General features: G+C 35.0%; 1 protein-coding gene across 7 annotated transcripts in view; it reads right to left on the bottom strand.

Moving 5' to 3' along the window:
- Positions 1-16,869, bottom strand: part of LOC142336191 (uncharacterized) — a 182,804-nt gene that overhangs the window by 136,662 nt on the left and 29,273 nt on the right. For 6 of the 7 annotated variants that reach the window (XR_012758893.1, XM_075384828.1, XM_075384833.1 and 3 more), the window contains exons 2-3: positions 12,195-12,712; positions 6,648-6,734 (exon numbers count right to left, since the gene is read on the bottom strand). Coding sequence is in view for 6 of the 7 variants with exons in the window: in XM_075384828.1 (XP_075240943.1) it covers positions 6,648-6,734; positions 12,195-12,535 (428 nt within the window). In the remaining variant the exon portion in view is untranslated. Of the gene's footprint in view, positions 1-6,647; positions 6,735-12,194; positions 12,713-15,175; positions 15,195-16,869 lie in introns of those variants that run through there. The other variant, XM_075384832.1, reaches the window with a different exon arrangement.

Genomic DNA, 16,869 nt, shown 5'->3' with positions numbered 1-16,869 from the left:
AAAGACAACACTGAAATAGCATCGTTTAAATTGTTTAATATTAATTGAGATTTGGAACAATATCAGATAAAAACGTGGTTCAAAACTTTTAGTTGGTCGCTTACCATAATCACCATTACTTTTTCAATGTTGTCGTTTCATTATGCAAAAAACCTAATTTTCTATAAAATGGAGTATGAGATGGATCCGTATATTTTTAATTACTGAAAACTGCGATTTGAATACTGGTTATTGGTTGCAATAGCAAAAAAACGTTATAATCCTGTAGGCACAGCAAAAAAGTTGAGCCCAAATTTCAAAGCCCGGTTAAGCTAAACACTCTTCAATTTCATATCTTACGTTGCAAGCAGGACACACTGAGAAACTCATCTCGGGGCATTTTCACAGATCAATCAAGTTGTATTTAACTTTTGAAACCATTGATGAAAACGAGTGCGGTGAGACCATGCGCTTTGATCATGCATCATATGAGACGGTTGGAGCTTTGTAGATAAGACAGAGCAAACGGTGACAAAGTCGGTGGCAATAAAACAGCGAGCAGTCAGACACAGATAGAGGAAAAGGAGCACAGGGGGAAGGAGAGGAGAAGGAGAGGAGAAGGAGAGAGAAGAAGAAAGGTGGTCGGATTTGTTTTGTAGTGAAAATTGGAGTTTACTCAAAGCCAAAAAGGCGTCAAAGGAGCAATAAACACTAAAACAGAGCTGTGCATCTAACCATCATCCATTTGGAACAAACAAAAGCACAGGGCAACCAGACCCCACACCACAAAGGATGAGGCAACTAATGAAATCAACTTATCCAGGAAAGGGGTTCAGGGGGGCAGGATTTTCCTCGTAAAACTGATTTAGGTTGTTTTCGTTACGTGCATACACAAATGTAAACATACATTCATTCAAATTGTGCAAAGCAAAGCGCCATTGAGGGCCAATCGGGGTTGCTTGTGTTACATGTGATACTAACAAAATGTTGCGCAGGGTGGAGCTAGGGGAGGGGTTATGCGGGAGGAAGAGAGAGACTGGAAGGGGGGTAGGTAGGCAAATGACGTTAAACACATCAAAACAGAGCCAGATCAAACGGAACTGGGTAGCCGCCAGAGCGAATGGTTCTACAACAAACATAGCATATTGCTGCGTGGCAGTGACAACTAGAGAGAGAATACAGCAATGCAGTAACAATACCTGTGCTATCTACAGTAACAGATTGTAGTAAAGTTAAGCGACGATAAATATTGGAGGGTTTTAACTTATACAAATTAAAATTGCACAGTAAAAAGTTATAAGCCGAAGGAACGGCAAAGCCGAAAAGTCGTTCTGAGCCAATCAACCTCACTTTCCGTTTTCGTGAGAACATGATTGCTTTATCAAAAATAAAAAAAGAAAAATGAAACAACGAATCAGTGTTTAATTCAGCTGTTATTCAACTGTAAGAATTTGAGTTTTTCAAGAAAAAAAATGTAATCTTTCCCAATAATAAAACACGTCAAAATGATTCGAATTGAAGCAACAGTTCTTGCTTTGCTGAACTAATTACAGAACATTTGAACTTCGTTTTTGTAGTTTCTGTTAACCTTAGATTTAGATGCGGTTCTACAAATCAAATCAGAGAATTTATGCAAAAACCTCATCATTCAAATCAAATCTGTGTGGAACCAGGCAGTCACAAAGTTGAATATCAGTTCGGTGGAAAAGGCCAGTAGTCTGTTTGAAAAGGCGGTTTTCTTTCCAATCCTTTTCTCTAATCTTTATAGCTGCGTTGGAGAGACATCCCTTGCAGTAGCAGCACCCCTCTCTCCAAATTCTCACTGAATCAGCTTCAATATTTTGGGATAAATATGGGCTAACAATAACGCTGGGCAATTTGGCTAAAAGACCCGGAGAGCTCATAATTGAAATTAATCCCCAGATTTGCGTCAATTGAGGCTTTAATTAACAAACGACCTAATAGAACACGTGTAAACAGCAACAGGGTAGTCGTGATTCTCAAACTTAAAAACTGAAGTGCGGAACACTTAAATTTTTCTAATATGACCGATACAGCAACAGGGGTAACAAACTTCACTATTCAGCGCGGATCTATAAAAACCGACAAAACCGATAAAACTAACTTCACAAATCTGCTGAAACGAGAGTAATCGAAGGTAAATTTCCTGTGCACATATATTTGAAGGAAAACTTGGCTTTATGATTTCTCGACAAGGTTTCTTGCGACATACTTTTCTAAACGTTAGACCCTCTCAAAATGCCAATGAGGCTCCAAACTTTTCACAATATAGTTTTGAAATCAATTGACCCCGTATTAAAATTCAATTTTAGCCCCCCACTACAACTTTGCGTCAAGTCAGTTTTTACGACGTGAACACGTCACATTGAAACCAACAAGAAACCCAGAAATACAATTCTCTGAATCATTGCAAAACGGAAACTTTTAATGATCACGTAACTCAATTTAATTAGCTATAATAATAAAGGGTGCAATATTGAAAGATACACTAGCGGGGAAATATTTGGTGATATCAATTTCTCATCCATCATTTCCCGATTAAAGAACTGCAAAAATAGCTTTTCTCCACAAAGTTTACCATTTAATAGTTCAAACTCCAACAGATGCTGATTAAAATGTTTTCCTCATTAAACATTCAATTTTAACATGCCGCATTTTTTTAAAAAATGTCAAAAAACATAACCGACTAACGTCGGGCGAATTGCTCTCAAACGACCGGCGAGGGGTTGGCTTCGTCAGTACCTATCCACTGATTAGTGGGGTTAGTTTTAGCTTGATTGAAGGGGCCTGATATTAGGGTAATAGACGATGAAATCATGCCACATAACAGCCGCTGAAGTGCGGCATCAACAAAAGAGTTAAGGAGAGAGAGAGAGAGAGTGCGAGATTAAACTGAGTGAAAAAAGAGAAGGAAAGAAACGCCAGCCAACACAGAGAGAGAGAGAGAGAGATTGAGAGAGAGCTAGAAATTTTTTTGCCATGATGAGATTCGAATTCAAGTTTTCTAGACTTGTTAGAAACTAAACCATATAGAATAAAACTGAAAGTGCAAAATTCAAAAGAAAAGTCTCCACATTTCGCAGTAGAAAAAAATGTTCAAAAACATTTTTTGTCTCTGGATATTTGTCATGTAATCCAAGACTTTAAAAAGCTTCGTTGGCCAGTAAGGATTGTTTAACTCAGAAAAGGACAAAAATATTCAAAAATTTTAAAAACAATTGCAAATTTTAAAATTCGTAATATTTGCTAAGATTCGTAATATTAATATCTTCAGAACACTAATTCATTGTCTCAAAGTATGCCTCCAGTATGCCTATTTCAAGCCTTAAGCAGTTTCATTAGCTCAAAGAAACATATACTTGGAACATGATAAAAAACTTTCTAAAAATTTTTTTTTAAAATTAAATTTTATCAAAAAATTGCTAAAGCTGGAGTCATTAAAATAATGATAACCATTCAATTAACTCTGAAAACTAAGCAACAGCTTATTATCAAACCTGAAAGGAGGTTTCTTGGCTCTTGAGGCTGGAAAAACCTTAAAAAAAATGACAAACAATTTCAATAAACTTGAAGATTGCAACAAAATTTTTTAAAAAATGCTAAAACTCGTTAAGTGTTAAAATCTTTAAAAACACTCCATTGCATCTAAAAACCATACAATAAATTGTTATTAAACTCTAGAGGAGGTTCCTTCGCTCTTGCTGCTAGATAAACCTTTAAAATGACAAAAATTGTCAAAAAAAACTTGAAAAAATTGCAAGTTTTTTTTAAAACAAATCGATAAAATTTGTGATATTAAAAAGTTAAAAACCATTCCATTACATCTAAAGACAATGCAGCAACCTATTATCAAACCCTTAAGCAGATTGTCTAAACCCTGAGGCTGAAATACCTTGAATAATTAGAATAAATGTAAAAGAAACTTAAAAAATGCTATTTTTTTCAAAAAAAAATGCTAAAATTCGTGATGTTAAAATCTTGAAAAAAATTCCATTACGTCTACAAACTTTACAGTAACCTATTATGAAACCCTGGAGGAGGCTCCTTGGCTCTTGAGACTGGATAAACCTAAAAAACGACAAAAATTTTTAAAACCTTGAAAAAATTTGACAGTTTTTCCAAAAAAAAACAAAAATTCGCGATCTTGAAATGTTGAAACAATTCTATTACCACTAAAAACTGTGCAGTAACCTATAATCAAACCATAGAGTGGGTTCCTTGACATCTAGGATTGATAAAACTCGAAAAATGACAAAAAAAATTAAAAAACTTGAAAAAAAATAGTGAAAATTTGTAAAATTTGCGTTTTTAGCGAGCGCTTGTTCGTCAGTAGCTAGCCACCTGGGTGCTGATGGGTGTGGCAACAGTCGGGTGGGGGGCAACAGCGCGGTGGGGGTTGGGGGGCAATAGTGGGGGGTCAACAGTTGGGGGGGGGTCTTCAACCTCTAAGAACCGCTCTAAGACCGGGGGGTCTTCAACCTCTAAGAACCGCTCTTCACACCATAATTATAAGTCTCCAAAACAGTTTGAGCTGAAACAGAGCTGAAAGGCTCTAAGAGCACTTAATGCCCGCTGGGCGCTACCTGTTTAACTCGTTTTTGAGGACGAAAAGTCAAAAGCGTATGACGAAAAATCGGTCAAGCGAAAAATCGCATAAAAAAAGACCGACAGGACTAATATAATTGCTACAAACTTCGTTTGAGAGCAATTAAAACGCTTTTGAGACGTATTCATCAAAAATCATGACTAGTTTTCATGACTAGTTTCAACTTATTCAAGATTCCAAATCTATTCAGTGCGTTAATGCGTAAAAAATAATGAAAAGAGCAAATGGTTTGTTTACAAATTTTGAATAAAAAACATTCTGCAACACTTTGAATTTTATTTTGTTGCATTTTCATATATTCAGAACGTGCAATTAAATGTGGACATTGTCCTTCTCACGAATCATAAAAACAATATTCAATTAAAAATGCTGCCTCTCAAACATGCCAATGAAGTTCAATAACGAACACAAGAAAAGCTCAAAATCAATTGACCCTGCATAACAATTCAATCTGGGCCCATCTCTGGACGTCATCTTTATTACAAAAATTAATATAAGATCGACTGTTGTACAAGTGAACCGCTAAACAACGAGAGCTCGGTCATTACTACAACACTACACAACAGGAAATGTTTACAAATTAAATGACTGATTCAAATAACGAAATATGAGGCTCAACCAGAAGCATCTAAGTAATTCGAACACCATATAAATAGTTCCTAGACTATCTGTAGGCTTAATATAATGAGTACAATGAGAAATCTCAATTTAGTATCAAATCATTTAGCTGGGAGTTATGATTCACTTTTGATCTTGCACTAAGCGAGCCACGGTACCAAGCTCAGAAGCTCTTCTTCCTCATCTACTTTCTATTGAATTATTCTTTTGTGAAAATTTTTACTTCAAACGCCGTAGCACATAAGAGAAAGCCAAATGATTGCTCCTGAAAGCTCAAATATTTACAATTTCGGGCCAAGTCAGTTTTAAGCCATGAACACAAACCATTTAGCAACCCAAAAATCTAATTCTCATCATTGCAAAAAAAGATTAAAAACCCAAAAGAAACTTTTAATGATTCAACAACACGTTGCAATTTATTTTATGGCATTTTGATATATTCATAATTGGCAATTAAATCTGGACATTTCTCATTCCAACGATTGATTATTACAGTTTTCAATTAAAAAATGCTGCCAAAAGTGGGCTAAAAAAATTGGTACAATCTTTGACGAAAACAGTTTGAATTTTGAAAAATTTAGCTTAAAATCTGGCCCAAAAAACTCGGATCGAACAATTCAGCAACCCTCTTTATCTTTAAAGATAAAATCAATCCCACTGCCGTTAACAATTTTAACGTAGTTTAGCAAAATTGACGAAAATTTGGTCAAAATACGGAAAATGTGAATAAAATCAACGGCCAAAATTGACAACAAAAAACGCATTTGTGCATACAGTTCCTCCAGAAAATCATCACAGGATCGACCACTCATAATACGATATCAAAACTCCGCGTAAATTATTGCATGCTCCTATTCTTATTGTCCACTTCGCAATGTTAGGGAGCTCCTAAAACAGGAACATGATAACCAGAAACAATTTTAACAACCAGAATTAGGAACAAAAAGTCAGAAACTTCACAACCCGATCACCTTCGAACTGCATCAATTATCAAAACACGTTTTCTCATGTACCGTCTATCTGATTTATTATTTGCATGCGTTTTTACACTGTTTACTGTAAATATTCATACGCTAGAAAGAAATGGTATTTCCACTCATCGTAAAAATAACAGATATAGAGGATTTGGTGTTGCACCAGGTAGGGGTATGAATAGTTGCAAATTAAGTTACATATACACAATCTGGACAGTAGGGGTCCGAATGACTGATTCAGGGTAAATCAAAACTGAATCATGGTATTTATTTTCAATCTGCTTTTCAACTACGGGCATACTCGAGAGTAATATCCAATGGCCATGTCACCTTTCATTAGGAATCACTGTTATATGTCCAAAATTGGACCTTGTTGGTATCTCGTTTTCTAGGCACACGGACAGTGCTGGCCAATATATTATGCCTTATATTTTGTTACAGATTCTTACCAGACTGATGCCAGAGTGGAGGTGAACTCGATGACGGGCAGAAATCGACAGTGGAAGTGGAGCCAGTACGGCCACTCTCGTCCCCACCTAAAACACCGTAATCTACTTAAATTGAAAAAACTCATCTACTTGGGAGATACAATTATTCCCCACCCCTTCTCGTAAACCGGGTAGAATTACACCGTTAAAATAGCTTTTATAAATTGTAAAGACCAGTCCACTTCTCATTAGGGTACGTAAGAAATTTTAATTGTAAAATTGAGCATGAGTTCGTTGTAACATCAAACATATGCTAATGAAATTGATTTTGTTCGGCGGGAGAAAGCAGTTCATCGTGAAACAATTAGGTTTAGTAACAAAAATACATCAAATCGAACAGCAGAAGGAGCCTAACAGGCTCATAGTGTTCCTGTCCACAATCGACTATCAGAGTGACAAGCTCTGTCTGCGAATGGCACACTTTTACTTTAATTTCAAAACAAAAATCATCGATTGTCGACCCTCTTGTTTTTCAAATTTTCGATTTTTTTGGCAAAACATTACCTAATAAACTAAACGCATTTGGAAATTCTCGCATTTGGAAATGCAGAAGGTCCCCGGCTTTTCTTTCTGGGGCTAGATATATTTACAAGCCAGATACTGAGCCGGAAGTACCGAGTGTGGCTCTCAAAGTAAACTGTAATTTAGTTAAACCCTAATTTTGCTTATTGCATAAGTGGAGCGAAGAAACAATTTGCGTATAATACAAAACAACATTACAAAAACGATCTATTTGTTTCTTCTATTATGAATTCAAACCAATTACTTCAAAAATAGACAAAAAAGTCGTTCGTTGTATCCGTTGTCAGGACGCACTTTATTAAAAAAAAATTAAGCAAATTAAAGATTTAGTTCTAGTTTGTAAAAAATTCTCTCCGTTGAATCTCTAATACGGCACTTTTTTCAAATTAATATTGAATTCGTAATTCGTTTTTGCTCATAGTTAACTTCAGTTATTTCGGGTATAATGATCAGTTTCCTGACGTCATTAAAATCACGTGGCGTACTCCCCTCTCATTTGTGTTAGAGAAATTTTAGTTGCTCTAATTTGAGACCAAATTGCTCCCTTATTATAGGGTGAGATTGGGAAAACAATCCATTAGACTTGAAAAAAAAACACTTTTTAATTGGTTTCAGCCAAAAACTGATGAAACTGCTCCAGATCTTACCTAAACCTTCTTGTAAATGTGATCCAAGTGTATTTGTGATCCAACATAATTCCTAAAAAATTCCTTAGTCAAAAAGACGGCTCTTGTGAGTCTGTGTGTGGCACAGAACATTCCAAAATAATCCATGAAAAAACAACGTTACGGCATTGCTGCGGCAGCTACAATTAGGGAGGATGATGCGATTCAAAAATCTTGTTCAATGAAAAATCTTGCTCAATAAAAAAATCTTCAATTAAATCTTCAGTCTTCAATAAAAAAATTGCTCAATAAAAAATCTTGTTCGTGTTCAATACAACCAAATCAGCACAATCTTTACTAGTTTAACCTACCTTTACTAAAAACAATTGCTATAGTTGAACAGATTAAAAATTCAGTTGAACAATTTTTCATCTATCCTCAAGCCAACCCCAGTGATTAAAATAACTCAAAATCTTGCAAGAATCTTGCAAGAGAATACATACTACTTGCAAGATTCTTGCAAAATTTGAATCCGCTCAACAATAGGGAAAGTAGTAAACAGAACCTAAAAAGAAACCTCCCCAATTACCCAAGCATAAGAGCTGCGAAAGGTATAAAGTTGAAAATTTAAAACTAGTCAAAATCAACAACCCATTCCATTTTCGGCAACTCATCTGATTCTATATATTTTGCCCTAGATCTAAAAAAATTCGACGTCACATTCAGTCTTCAGAAAAAACTAGATTTTCCAATTTCCAGCAAGAAGAGTTGACTATTTGTTCCGACCCCTCTTGAGGAGGGGGGGGGGAGGAACTATATACTCAAATGGGTTCTTTTTTGTTCGGACAATTTTGGCCGATCGATATAATAATCGTAGAGAGTTGTGAGTGGTATCATTAGAAAGCCCGTCCAGCGTAGAATATGATATTAAAAAACTTTTTAATTTTCACTTTCTATAGAGAGTGATCGAGGTGCAAACTTTTGTGAATGTTAGTCGTAATTCAGCTGTTTTTGTTCACATTTTTGACCAAATTTTCGTCAGTCAATTTCGACCAAATTTTGGTCAATTTTGCCTTTTTCGTCGAAAAAATGGCTTTTTAGCACACTTGCTTTAAATCTGCCGGAATAATACACCTTAAAACATTTTCTTCATGAAGAGCTAGTTGTACTCCGCTTGCTTTAAGAATCGTACGGAACTATAATGTTGCCAAACTTCTCAAAATTTAAACTCGATAATTATACAAAATGCAAAATTTTTTTTTGATAAACCTAAAAATTTTGAATAGAATTGATCTAATTCGCATCCTTTTCAACAATTGATTGTTTTCTTAGACGCGCAGTAAAATTTGGGCTGATCTTGATCTCACCATGGATCACTATCATAAAAAATTTTGAAGATTTTAATGGTGCGCGACCTTTTTTTCAAAAGATTTCCGCTATGTAAATATTTTTTATGTAAATTACGGATAAAAATTTCAAATCAGGGCTCAAGTAATGACAGCTACTATTTACAATTAACGAGACGCAACGAGATCATATTATGGTTTCAGAGTTAAGCTCATGGTTTTTATGACTCTGACCAAATTGTTCTCGTAAAAAATTTATGGATTTCTTGCGTTCTGCTTTCATTTCTTATAATTTTGTAGCCCAATGACTTAGTGTCACCAATCAAATATCTGTTTAGCTTTAAGAAGGTATAAAAGAATCTAGACTTTTTTCAGTTGTTATCTAATGTCTGTTATGACTTTGAATATATTTGTTTTGAGAAAATATTGTTAAATTTTTGAGCTTTGACACTATTTTATCTAATTTCTCTCAACTTCGGGCGCACTCTTAGTAAAAAAACAGGCGGGAAACACTTTCCTCTGAGTCATAAATTCATGTCGGTAACGGTTTTATATTCAACTAATGATTTTTGTCAATACGCGTTTTCTATTTTTCTTTTAATTTTGATCATAATTGCATATTTTATGATTTCATTTTAATTCCTTGTCGCATTGTCACATTATTGACGGATTCAATTATAGAAAAGCATAGCAGGAAAAAATTACAACGTCGAAAAAAGCGTATCTGGATATGTTAATTGTTTTTGTTGAAGTTTATGATTTTTGGGCTGAGAAAGTTATCTCGCAAAATTTTGTGTTTTTTAGTTTGCTTATGTTTGTCTTTCTTTTCGTTGTTGTACGCCACATACCCGATAACAATAGATTGCTTGCCCAAAACGTATAACTCAACCTAGTTGAATATTCCATTTTTTAGCTGTTTGTTTTAATGACATTCAAATTAAATTTAAAAAAAAAGATTTTTTTTTCATCTGCCTCCTTTCTGCTTTTATTTTTGTCAACATGTAACTCAACTTAACTCATTAGAAGTCTCAATTACTGTTGCTGCTTCGAACATTTCTTTGCGGTTGCTTATACGTTGTGACTGATTGCTTCGAGCATTGAGTTTTATAAAGTTTTCGAGATTTCTATACTGTTAAAGTTTAGGGTTTCTTTTTGTTGTCTCGTCTAAGTAGACCCTTTGTAATGAAGACTCGTTGATGTTAAGATGAAGGGAATATGAAGATTGCAGTTCTTGCAGGTAACATCCTATAATTATAATGCCTTGAACAGTGTCATGTCGTAAAATTGTTTGAAGTTTTGGGTTCTTTTTGTATGTTTTTTGTGGGCTCGTGACTTAGTCTCATTATTAACAGCCCAATTGGCTGCCTGAGGTATTGACACTTAATCCATCACTTTTTGTTGTAGTCCCAAGTCTGTTATGACTTTTGAAAAAAAAAGTTTGGCTTTTCCAGCTTTGTCTTTTTTAAATAGTTTTTCAGTCGATTTATAATTCAGTCTCTGTAAGCACATGTCACAACCCGTTTCCAGTGAGCTACAACTTAATCTTAGTAATTTTTTAAGCTTGAAACCTTTGTTTCTCGTCTTTGTTACTAGTGTTAATAGGAGATTTCAAAAAATGAGATTTTTATATATTTGTACATTTCAAAGGATTTTTGGTTTCTTTTGAATTATAATAATAATCGTTGATCCTATCGGCTTTGAAATTCTGTGTAATCGAACAATGGACAATGACATGTCTCAATTGTTTCCCATGTAGATATTAACGAACAATTTAGGGATTTCAGATGATATCTAATGACATAACTGTGAAATTAACTGTTTTCAAAAATGCAAAGCATTTTTGAACTTCGCACCTATTTGCTCTTTTGCTCTTTTTTACAGACCTGTTTACCAACCGCATTGGGGACAGGTCCCATATCTTTTCTAATGAGGTATAGGTTAAATTGTTTTTTGATTTTTACCTGATGCGAGTTTAATTTTGTTACGTTTTTTATTATAGACATCGAGTTTTGGTTATAAATAATGTTTGTTATTTTATATTTATATTGTCCTTTCTAGTAGTCCTATTATAAACAACTTTTCATCGGCTTTCTAGCGTGGCATTATTGTATTTCATTGGATGTTTATTAAACGATGTGTATGTTTTTGAAAGTTTTCTATCTCTTCATCATTTGGTAGCCAATTAAGTCAAGAATGTGGATGAGCGTGGTCAGAACATTATGTGCGTAGGCACATTACCGAGCCTCCTTGTTTAGATTTCTAAATTTAGACACCATGCTTTTTAGGAGCGACGTCTCTTTGCTATTTCTCTGCTATTTGATGAAAACCCTCCCTCGAATTTACATTCTCAATTCATGTAGCAATTCAAGGAGCAACTACTATTTTTGAAAGCGTCATTTTGCCATTGCGATGCCAAAAAGAACTAAATTTATTTAAATTGAATAAAAACAAAAATTGACCATTAAAATTTTGCACAAGTGCGATTGAATTGCCACTCAGGTAATTTTAGGAAACATGGGTGAATCTCCAACAGCAATCTCCTACGTGCCGCTTACGTAATTCCGAACTCAGGTAGTGACATTTTGTCACGGCGACATTAATTTGCATCCAAGACATTTTTGCAAATTTACATGGACAAATATATTTAAACCCAATGAAGAGATGAAAAGGAATTTGAGATGAAAAGGTCTTTTCGGTTAAAATGATTTCAATGTATTGTACCTTTACCGTAGAAAATCAATGATAAGAAAAATCATATTTCTATAGGGGTAAAATTTTCAGTTGACCTCAAAACCAATTTTGCACCAATTGTTCGTTGACCTTCAAACCAATTTGGAAAATAGGACAATGAATGTAAAAAACTGTTTGGCTCGTATAAAAAAAACTCCAAAAAAATCTGCATAGTCGAAACCATTATCAGACCATACAAATCGTTCTTAGCGTAAAAAAGCGCATAGGTTCATTCGCACATGGATATGAAAAGAAAAAAATGTTCATATGGGGGGAAGGAAGAGCTGTGAATTAAAATGGCTGACCTGTGAAGATAAAATAGGGAATCTAGCAGGCAAATTGACAGAAGAACACACATGTCCGAGAGAGCTATGGCCAAAATTAGCAGTTGATATGCGTGTGCATGCAATCTCTTCCTCATTATCAACAGAACTGACACTATCAAGTTGCAGGGAACCCCCACAACCAAAATACTCCAGTAGAACACCATCTCAACAATGTCAACTTTGTCCAGGAATCGATGGAACTCTTCCCTCGCACTTGACGATGCTGGTGCCGCGAACATTGCAAGATTCCTGTCGGAACCCGAGCTTTTTGCATCCGTCGCGAGGACCTGTGGGATCCCACTGGTGTTGACCGCGCTCATCGACCAACGATATTTAAATTATCCAAATCTACTGCAGGTTTAAAATTGCGAAATTCGAAGTCGGAGATAGTAAATCCAGACGGAAGAGGGGTATCCAGAATAGAGCACCAAAATTCCAATTTGAAGCTGCTCGGAGAATAAACAAGGGTTGAAGTGTTGGTGATCAGTCCACGAATGCTATAATAAATTGCATGCTAAGTTCAATCAAGGATAACAGACGTCTTAAAATCACCTAAAGCAGGACAAGTGCAAAAAACAAACCAACTTTCATATATTTTTTAATTGAGAATACTGCAAAGCGTTAACTTCACTAGCCTGAAATTGTAAATGGAAGCGTACTTGATTACGCAAATTGTCGGGACCATAACCATAGTCCAGTATAATATTGATGATTAACTTTGAGCTCATTTCCGAAAAAAATGACAGCAGATCAAAGAAGAAGGCTCATACTATTCCGACCTCACTCATCCTATTTCTGGCTTAATTGTGTACCAAGAGAAGCAAAGATTGCAAATGTTTACAGATTTTTGTATTTTAAAATTTAATTTAATGGATTTCAAAAGAATAACAAACATGTATACCAGCGATGTGAACACCGGTAAAAATATTTTTTGATGTCAAACGAAAGGACAAAAATGGACTGAACAAAACATTTGATATGCAATGTCTCATTGAAAATCATTTTACCGAAGAAAAACTTGATTGGCCAAGAACAAAGAGGCGTTATAAGATGATCATAACAAAATCGAGCAAGGCCACGAAATAAAAAACACGAGGCAGGGCCAGTCCTGACGCACCAGTCAGATAAAAAGACGAGTGAAAAGAAGAGATCTCACTATCAACCTCTTTAGAAACAAACAAAAATGCTCAAAATCATCTTTAAAAATCACCTCGTAAAATCTCTTCACTTTTTTGAGAAAATAAGTGATGATTAGTCATTAAATGTTCCATAAGCGTTTGTACTATTTCGTTTTAGGAACAAATTAGGTTGTTTAAAGTCTAATGAAAAGTTGATAAGACATCTTCTTACTGGGACTAATAAGAAGAAAAGAAAAAAAACATATACGAATCTCACAAATCATTTACACTTTTTGAAAATAAACAGTGTCAAAATGTTCAAATCGATAAACATGAAAAAAACTTTTATCTATTCATTCTCAAGGGATTTTCAGACTTGTCCTTACTGAGACTGAAAGAAGGGACAGCAAAGTTAAATTGCAAAAACTGTTACAATTTTAAAATCACAGCTTACATGAAATCAATAAAAAATCAAAGTGTTCAAATTTGTTAGATATGGAAAGAATTCATTGTATTTTTTAATCAATTATTTCAAATTCATAAATTAACTCTATAGAGTGCAGATGCGAACGGTTGTTAATGGAACTATGTGACAGAAAAACAAAAATAACAGAAAAAAGCAAAGAACTTTATTTTTATTTGGAGAATAGAAAACGACAGCCATGAAAACCAAACACTATTAACATTTAACAAAAACACAGTTTGTTTATGCCTCATTAGAAAGCCATCGGGAAATATCGTTTTTCAGATTAAGTGATAAGACAAGAAGAACAAAAGTGGGAAACACTAAAAAAAAACTTGACTAAAATTCTTAATAGACTATACAGTGATAAAGCATCAACAGGCATCTCAAATGATATCAACAGTAAATATCGAGTTCATTTGTTTATGTCTGATTGGAATAACAAAAAAACTACTTAATAAAAACTAAGCTTACAAAACTAAGTCGCAGGACAACAATATGAACAACTGAGGGGAGAACTCAAAAAACTACTGAAATTTTATGAGACCACAAAGATGCATATATGAAATGCATTATTGGTGCCATTTTTTATTTGTCCAAATTTTAGCCGAAAAAGGCCAGATCAAACAGTACAAAAAATTGCTTGTACCTCTAAAGATAAAACCAATAACAATATTGTTAAAAATTTTATCATATTTTAGCAAAATACATCAAAATTAACAAAACTCACCAAAAAAGGAACGAAAGCACTGCAGGAAATAAAAGCTAATGTTCACAAAATTTGAACCTCGATGACCTTGAAAAATAGGAAAATCAAAAAGTTTTTTCTAATCACCTAGTCTAGGCTCCACCAGCTTTCTAACGATACCACCCATGTCTTTGTACGTCAAGTATATCGCTCCGCGAAAAATGTCTGAACAAAAAATTGAGCATACAATTCCTCCCCCACACTAAGTGACAAAAGAACTACACAGTGATAAATGCATCAACTCAGATGACATCATCAGTAATGTATCAACAGTAATGACATCATTCAGCATATTTCAACTTCTTTTAGCAAAATAAAACAATAATTGAACAAAATTTTTAAGTGAACAAAAAGAAGGAAAATCATCGATTTTCACAAATTTTAAAACTCATTCGAAAAGACGAAATACTAAAATATTCTACGCTTGACGCTTTTTTGATGGTACTTCATCTCTCTACGATAAATATATCAATCGCTCAAAATTAACTAACGAAAAAACAGTTGAGCATATAGTTCTCCCCCACTAAGTGAGGTCGGAACAATCAAAAGCAGTCTGGTTCGGAGTTATTAATTGCACAGTGAACAGTTCTGTAAATATTGAACAAAAGCGCTAATTTAAGTTCCCAAAAACCTGATTAGTCATCTTAATTTTGTATGAAACTTTTCTCATACGACTTTTGTTACTGCCATTACGCATTCACTGCCCCCAGCATTGAAAACCCCCAGAAATGCAGCAGAAATAATTGCCCAACATTTCGGCAGGAAAATGTCAGTAGTAATCAAAGGATTTGTTTGAAATGTTACAGACTCAAAACCAATCGAAATAAACCCAGTTATTGAGACTCGCGGCCTAATTATGTCAAATTTAACAAACTTTCTCCGCTGAAGCGACACGCTTAAATAAAAGGCAAAGCCACAACAAAGCAACGTGTGAAAACTGTTAGCTCATAGATTGGGGGGGGGGGGGGTTTGCTTGAATTGGAATTAGAGGGAGTGAGGGCAGGGGAGGGGATGGTTACGAAATAGAGGTAAGTTGGTTGAATGGTTGGAGAGTAGGAAGATTGAACTTACAAGAAAAAGCTTAATGGGCAAATTTCAATAGCAAGTACACTGAAACTAATGATATCGTGGTTGTTTTTGTTGTTTACCGAAAACCAATTGACACAAGCAGGAAATTTCCAAAGACAGCCAAGCAAAGAATTACACACACGATGTGTTGTTCAGACAAACAATGGAGCAGAAACTAAAAGGGCGAGAAACAACTTAATAAATTGGACCACTTCAAAGCAATGCCTGAGACCATTTTGAAGAGCCTTGTAAATATACTTCAAAAATTGGCGAATTAGGCGAAGAAATCTAAGAAGATGAATTCGAGTCGGTTAAAGTTCATAGTGTGGTTCTAGGAGCTACCCTGGAAAAGTGTAGATGGCATTGAGAAATTTACTCGCTATGCTTGACGTTCGAGAAATGCCACGTTTTATTTGTGATATCACTGGTTTAATTTCTTTCACATGGGAATGCACAATACTCCTGCAGATTATAAAGAATTCCACCACTGTCAATCCCAGCCCCGGAAACAACTTATTACCGTTTTCATCTAAGGCTCATAAAATGCCTAAAGTTTCTAAATTCTATCAAACTAGAATTCCGAGGAATTTGAAATATTTGTATCAAACCAAGGAATTTGCTGTCAAGAGAGGAGTCGAGCGCATAGTGCATTCCGCAAAAGATGTGTAATTATTCTCAACGCAACAACTTTTGATGCATGGTATAGTCCCTTGCCTCCTTTTGTCAGTCCAAGCAGTGATTTGTTCTACATTTGCTCAATCAGTCCGCAGGGCAACAAAGAAGGCAATCAAATTGCGTCATTTTGCTTTCTCTGGCCATCTGGCCTCTGATTACTGAGATTGGAAACTCAATACTAAACCTCTCTCAACACTGCTGGTATCTTCATGATGGCAATATTGCAGATACCGACGCTGATCTGTGTAAAGCGTTGGATATGTCAACCATTCAGGCGCAAACTGAAATTTTTAGTCTGATCAGAAGGAACAGCAAAGAAGGAATCAAGGTTTTAGTGCTATAGAATCTGATGCTTGTTTTTCCTCCTTTTTTATTGAATGGATTGCTTTTTACTGAATTGAATGCTTTTCACTTGTATGGAATGAGGGTTACTCCGCATCATTGCATGTTATCGTCACTTATTTGTGATATCACTGGTTCAATTTCTTTCACATGGGAATGCACAATACTCCTGCAGATTATAAAGAATTCCACCACTGTCAATCCCAGCCCCGGAAACAACTTATTACCGTTTTCATCTAA

Source organism: Convolutriloba macropyga, chromosome 3 (assembly GCF_964194025.1).
Source record: "Convolutriloba macropyga chromosome 3, txConMacr16.3, whole genome shotgun sequence".
In the NCBI taxonomy this organism is placed as follows: domain Eukaryota; kingdom Metazoa; phylum Xenacoelomorpha; order Acoela; family Convolutidae; genus Convolutriloba; species Convolutriloba macropyga.
Note: the sequence above shows the minus strand (reverse complement) of the source record. Positions and strands in the feature narration are given on the sequence as shown.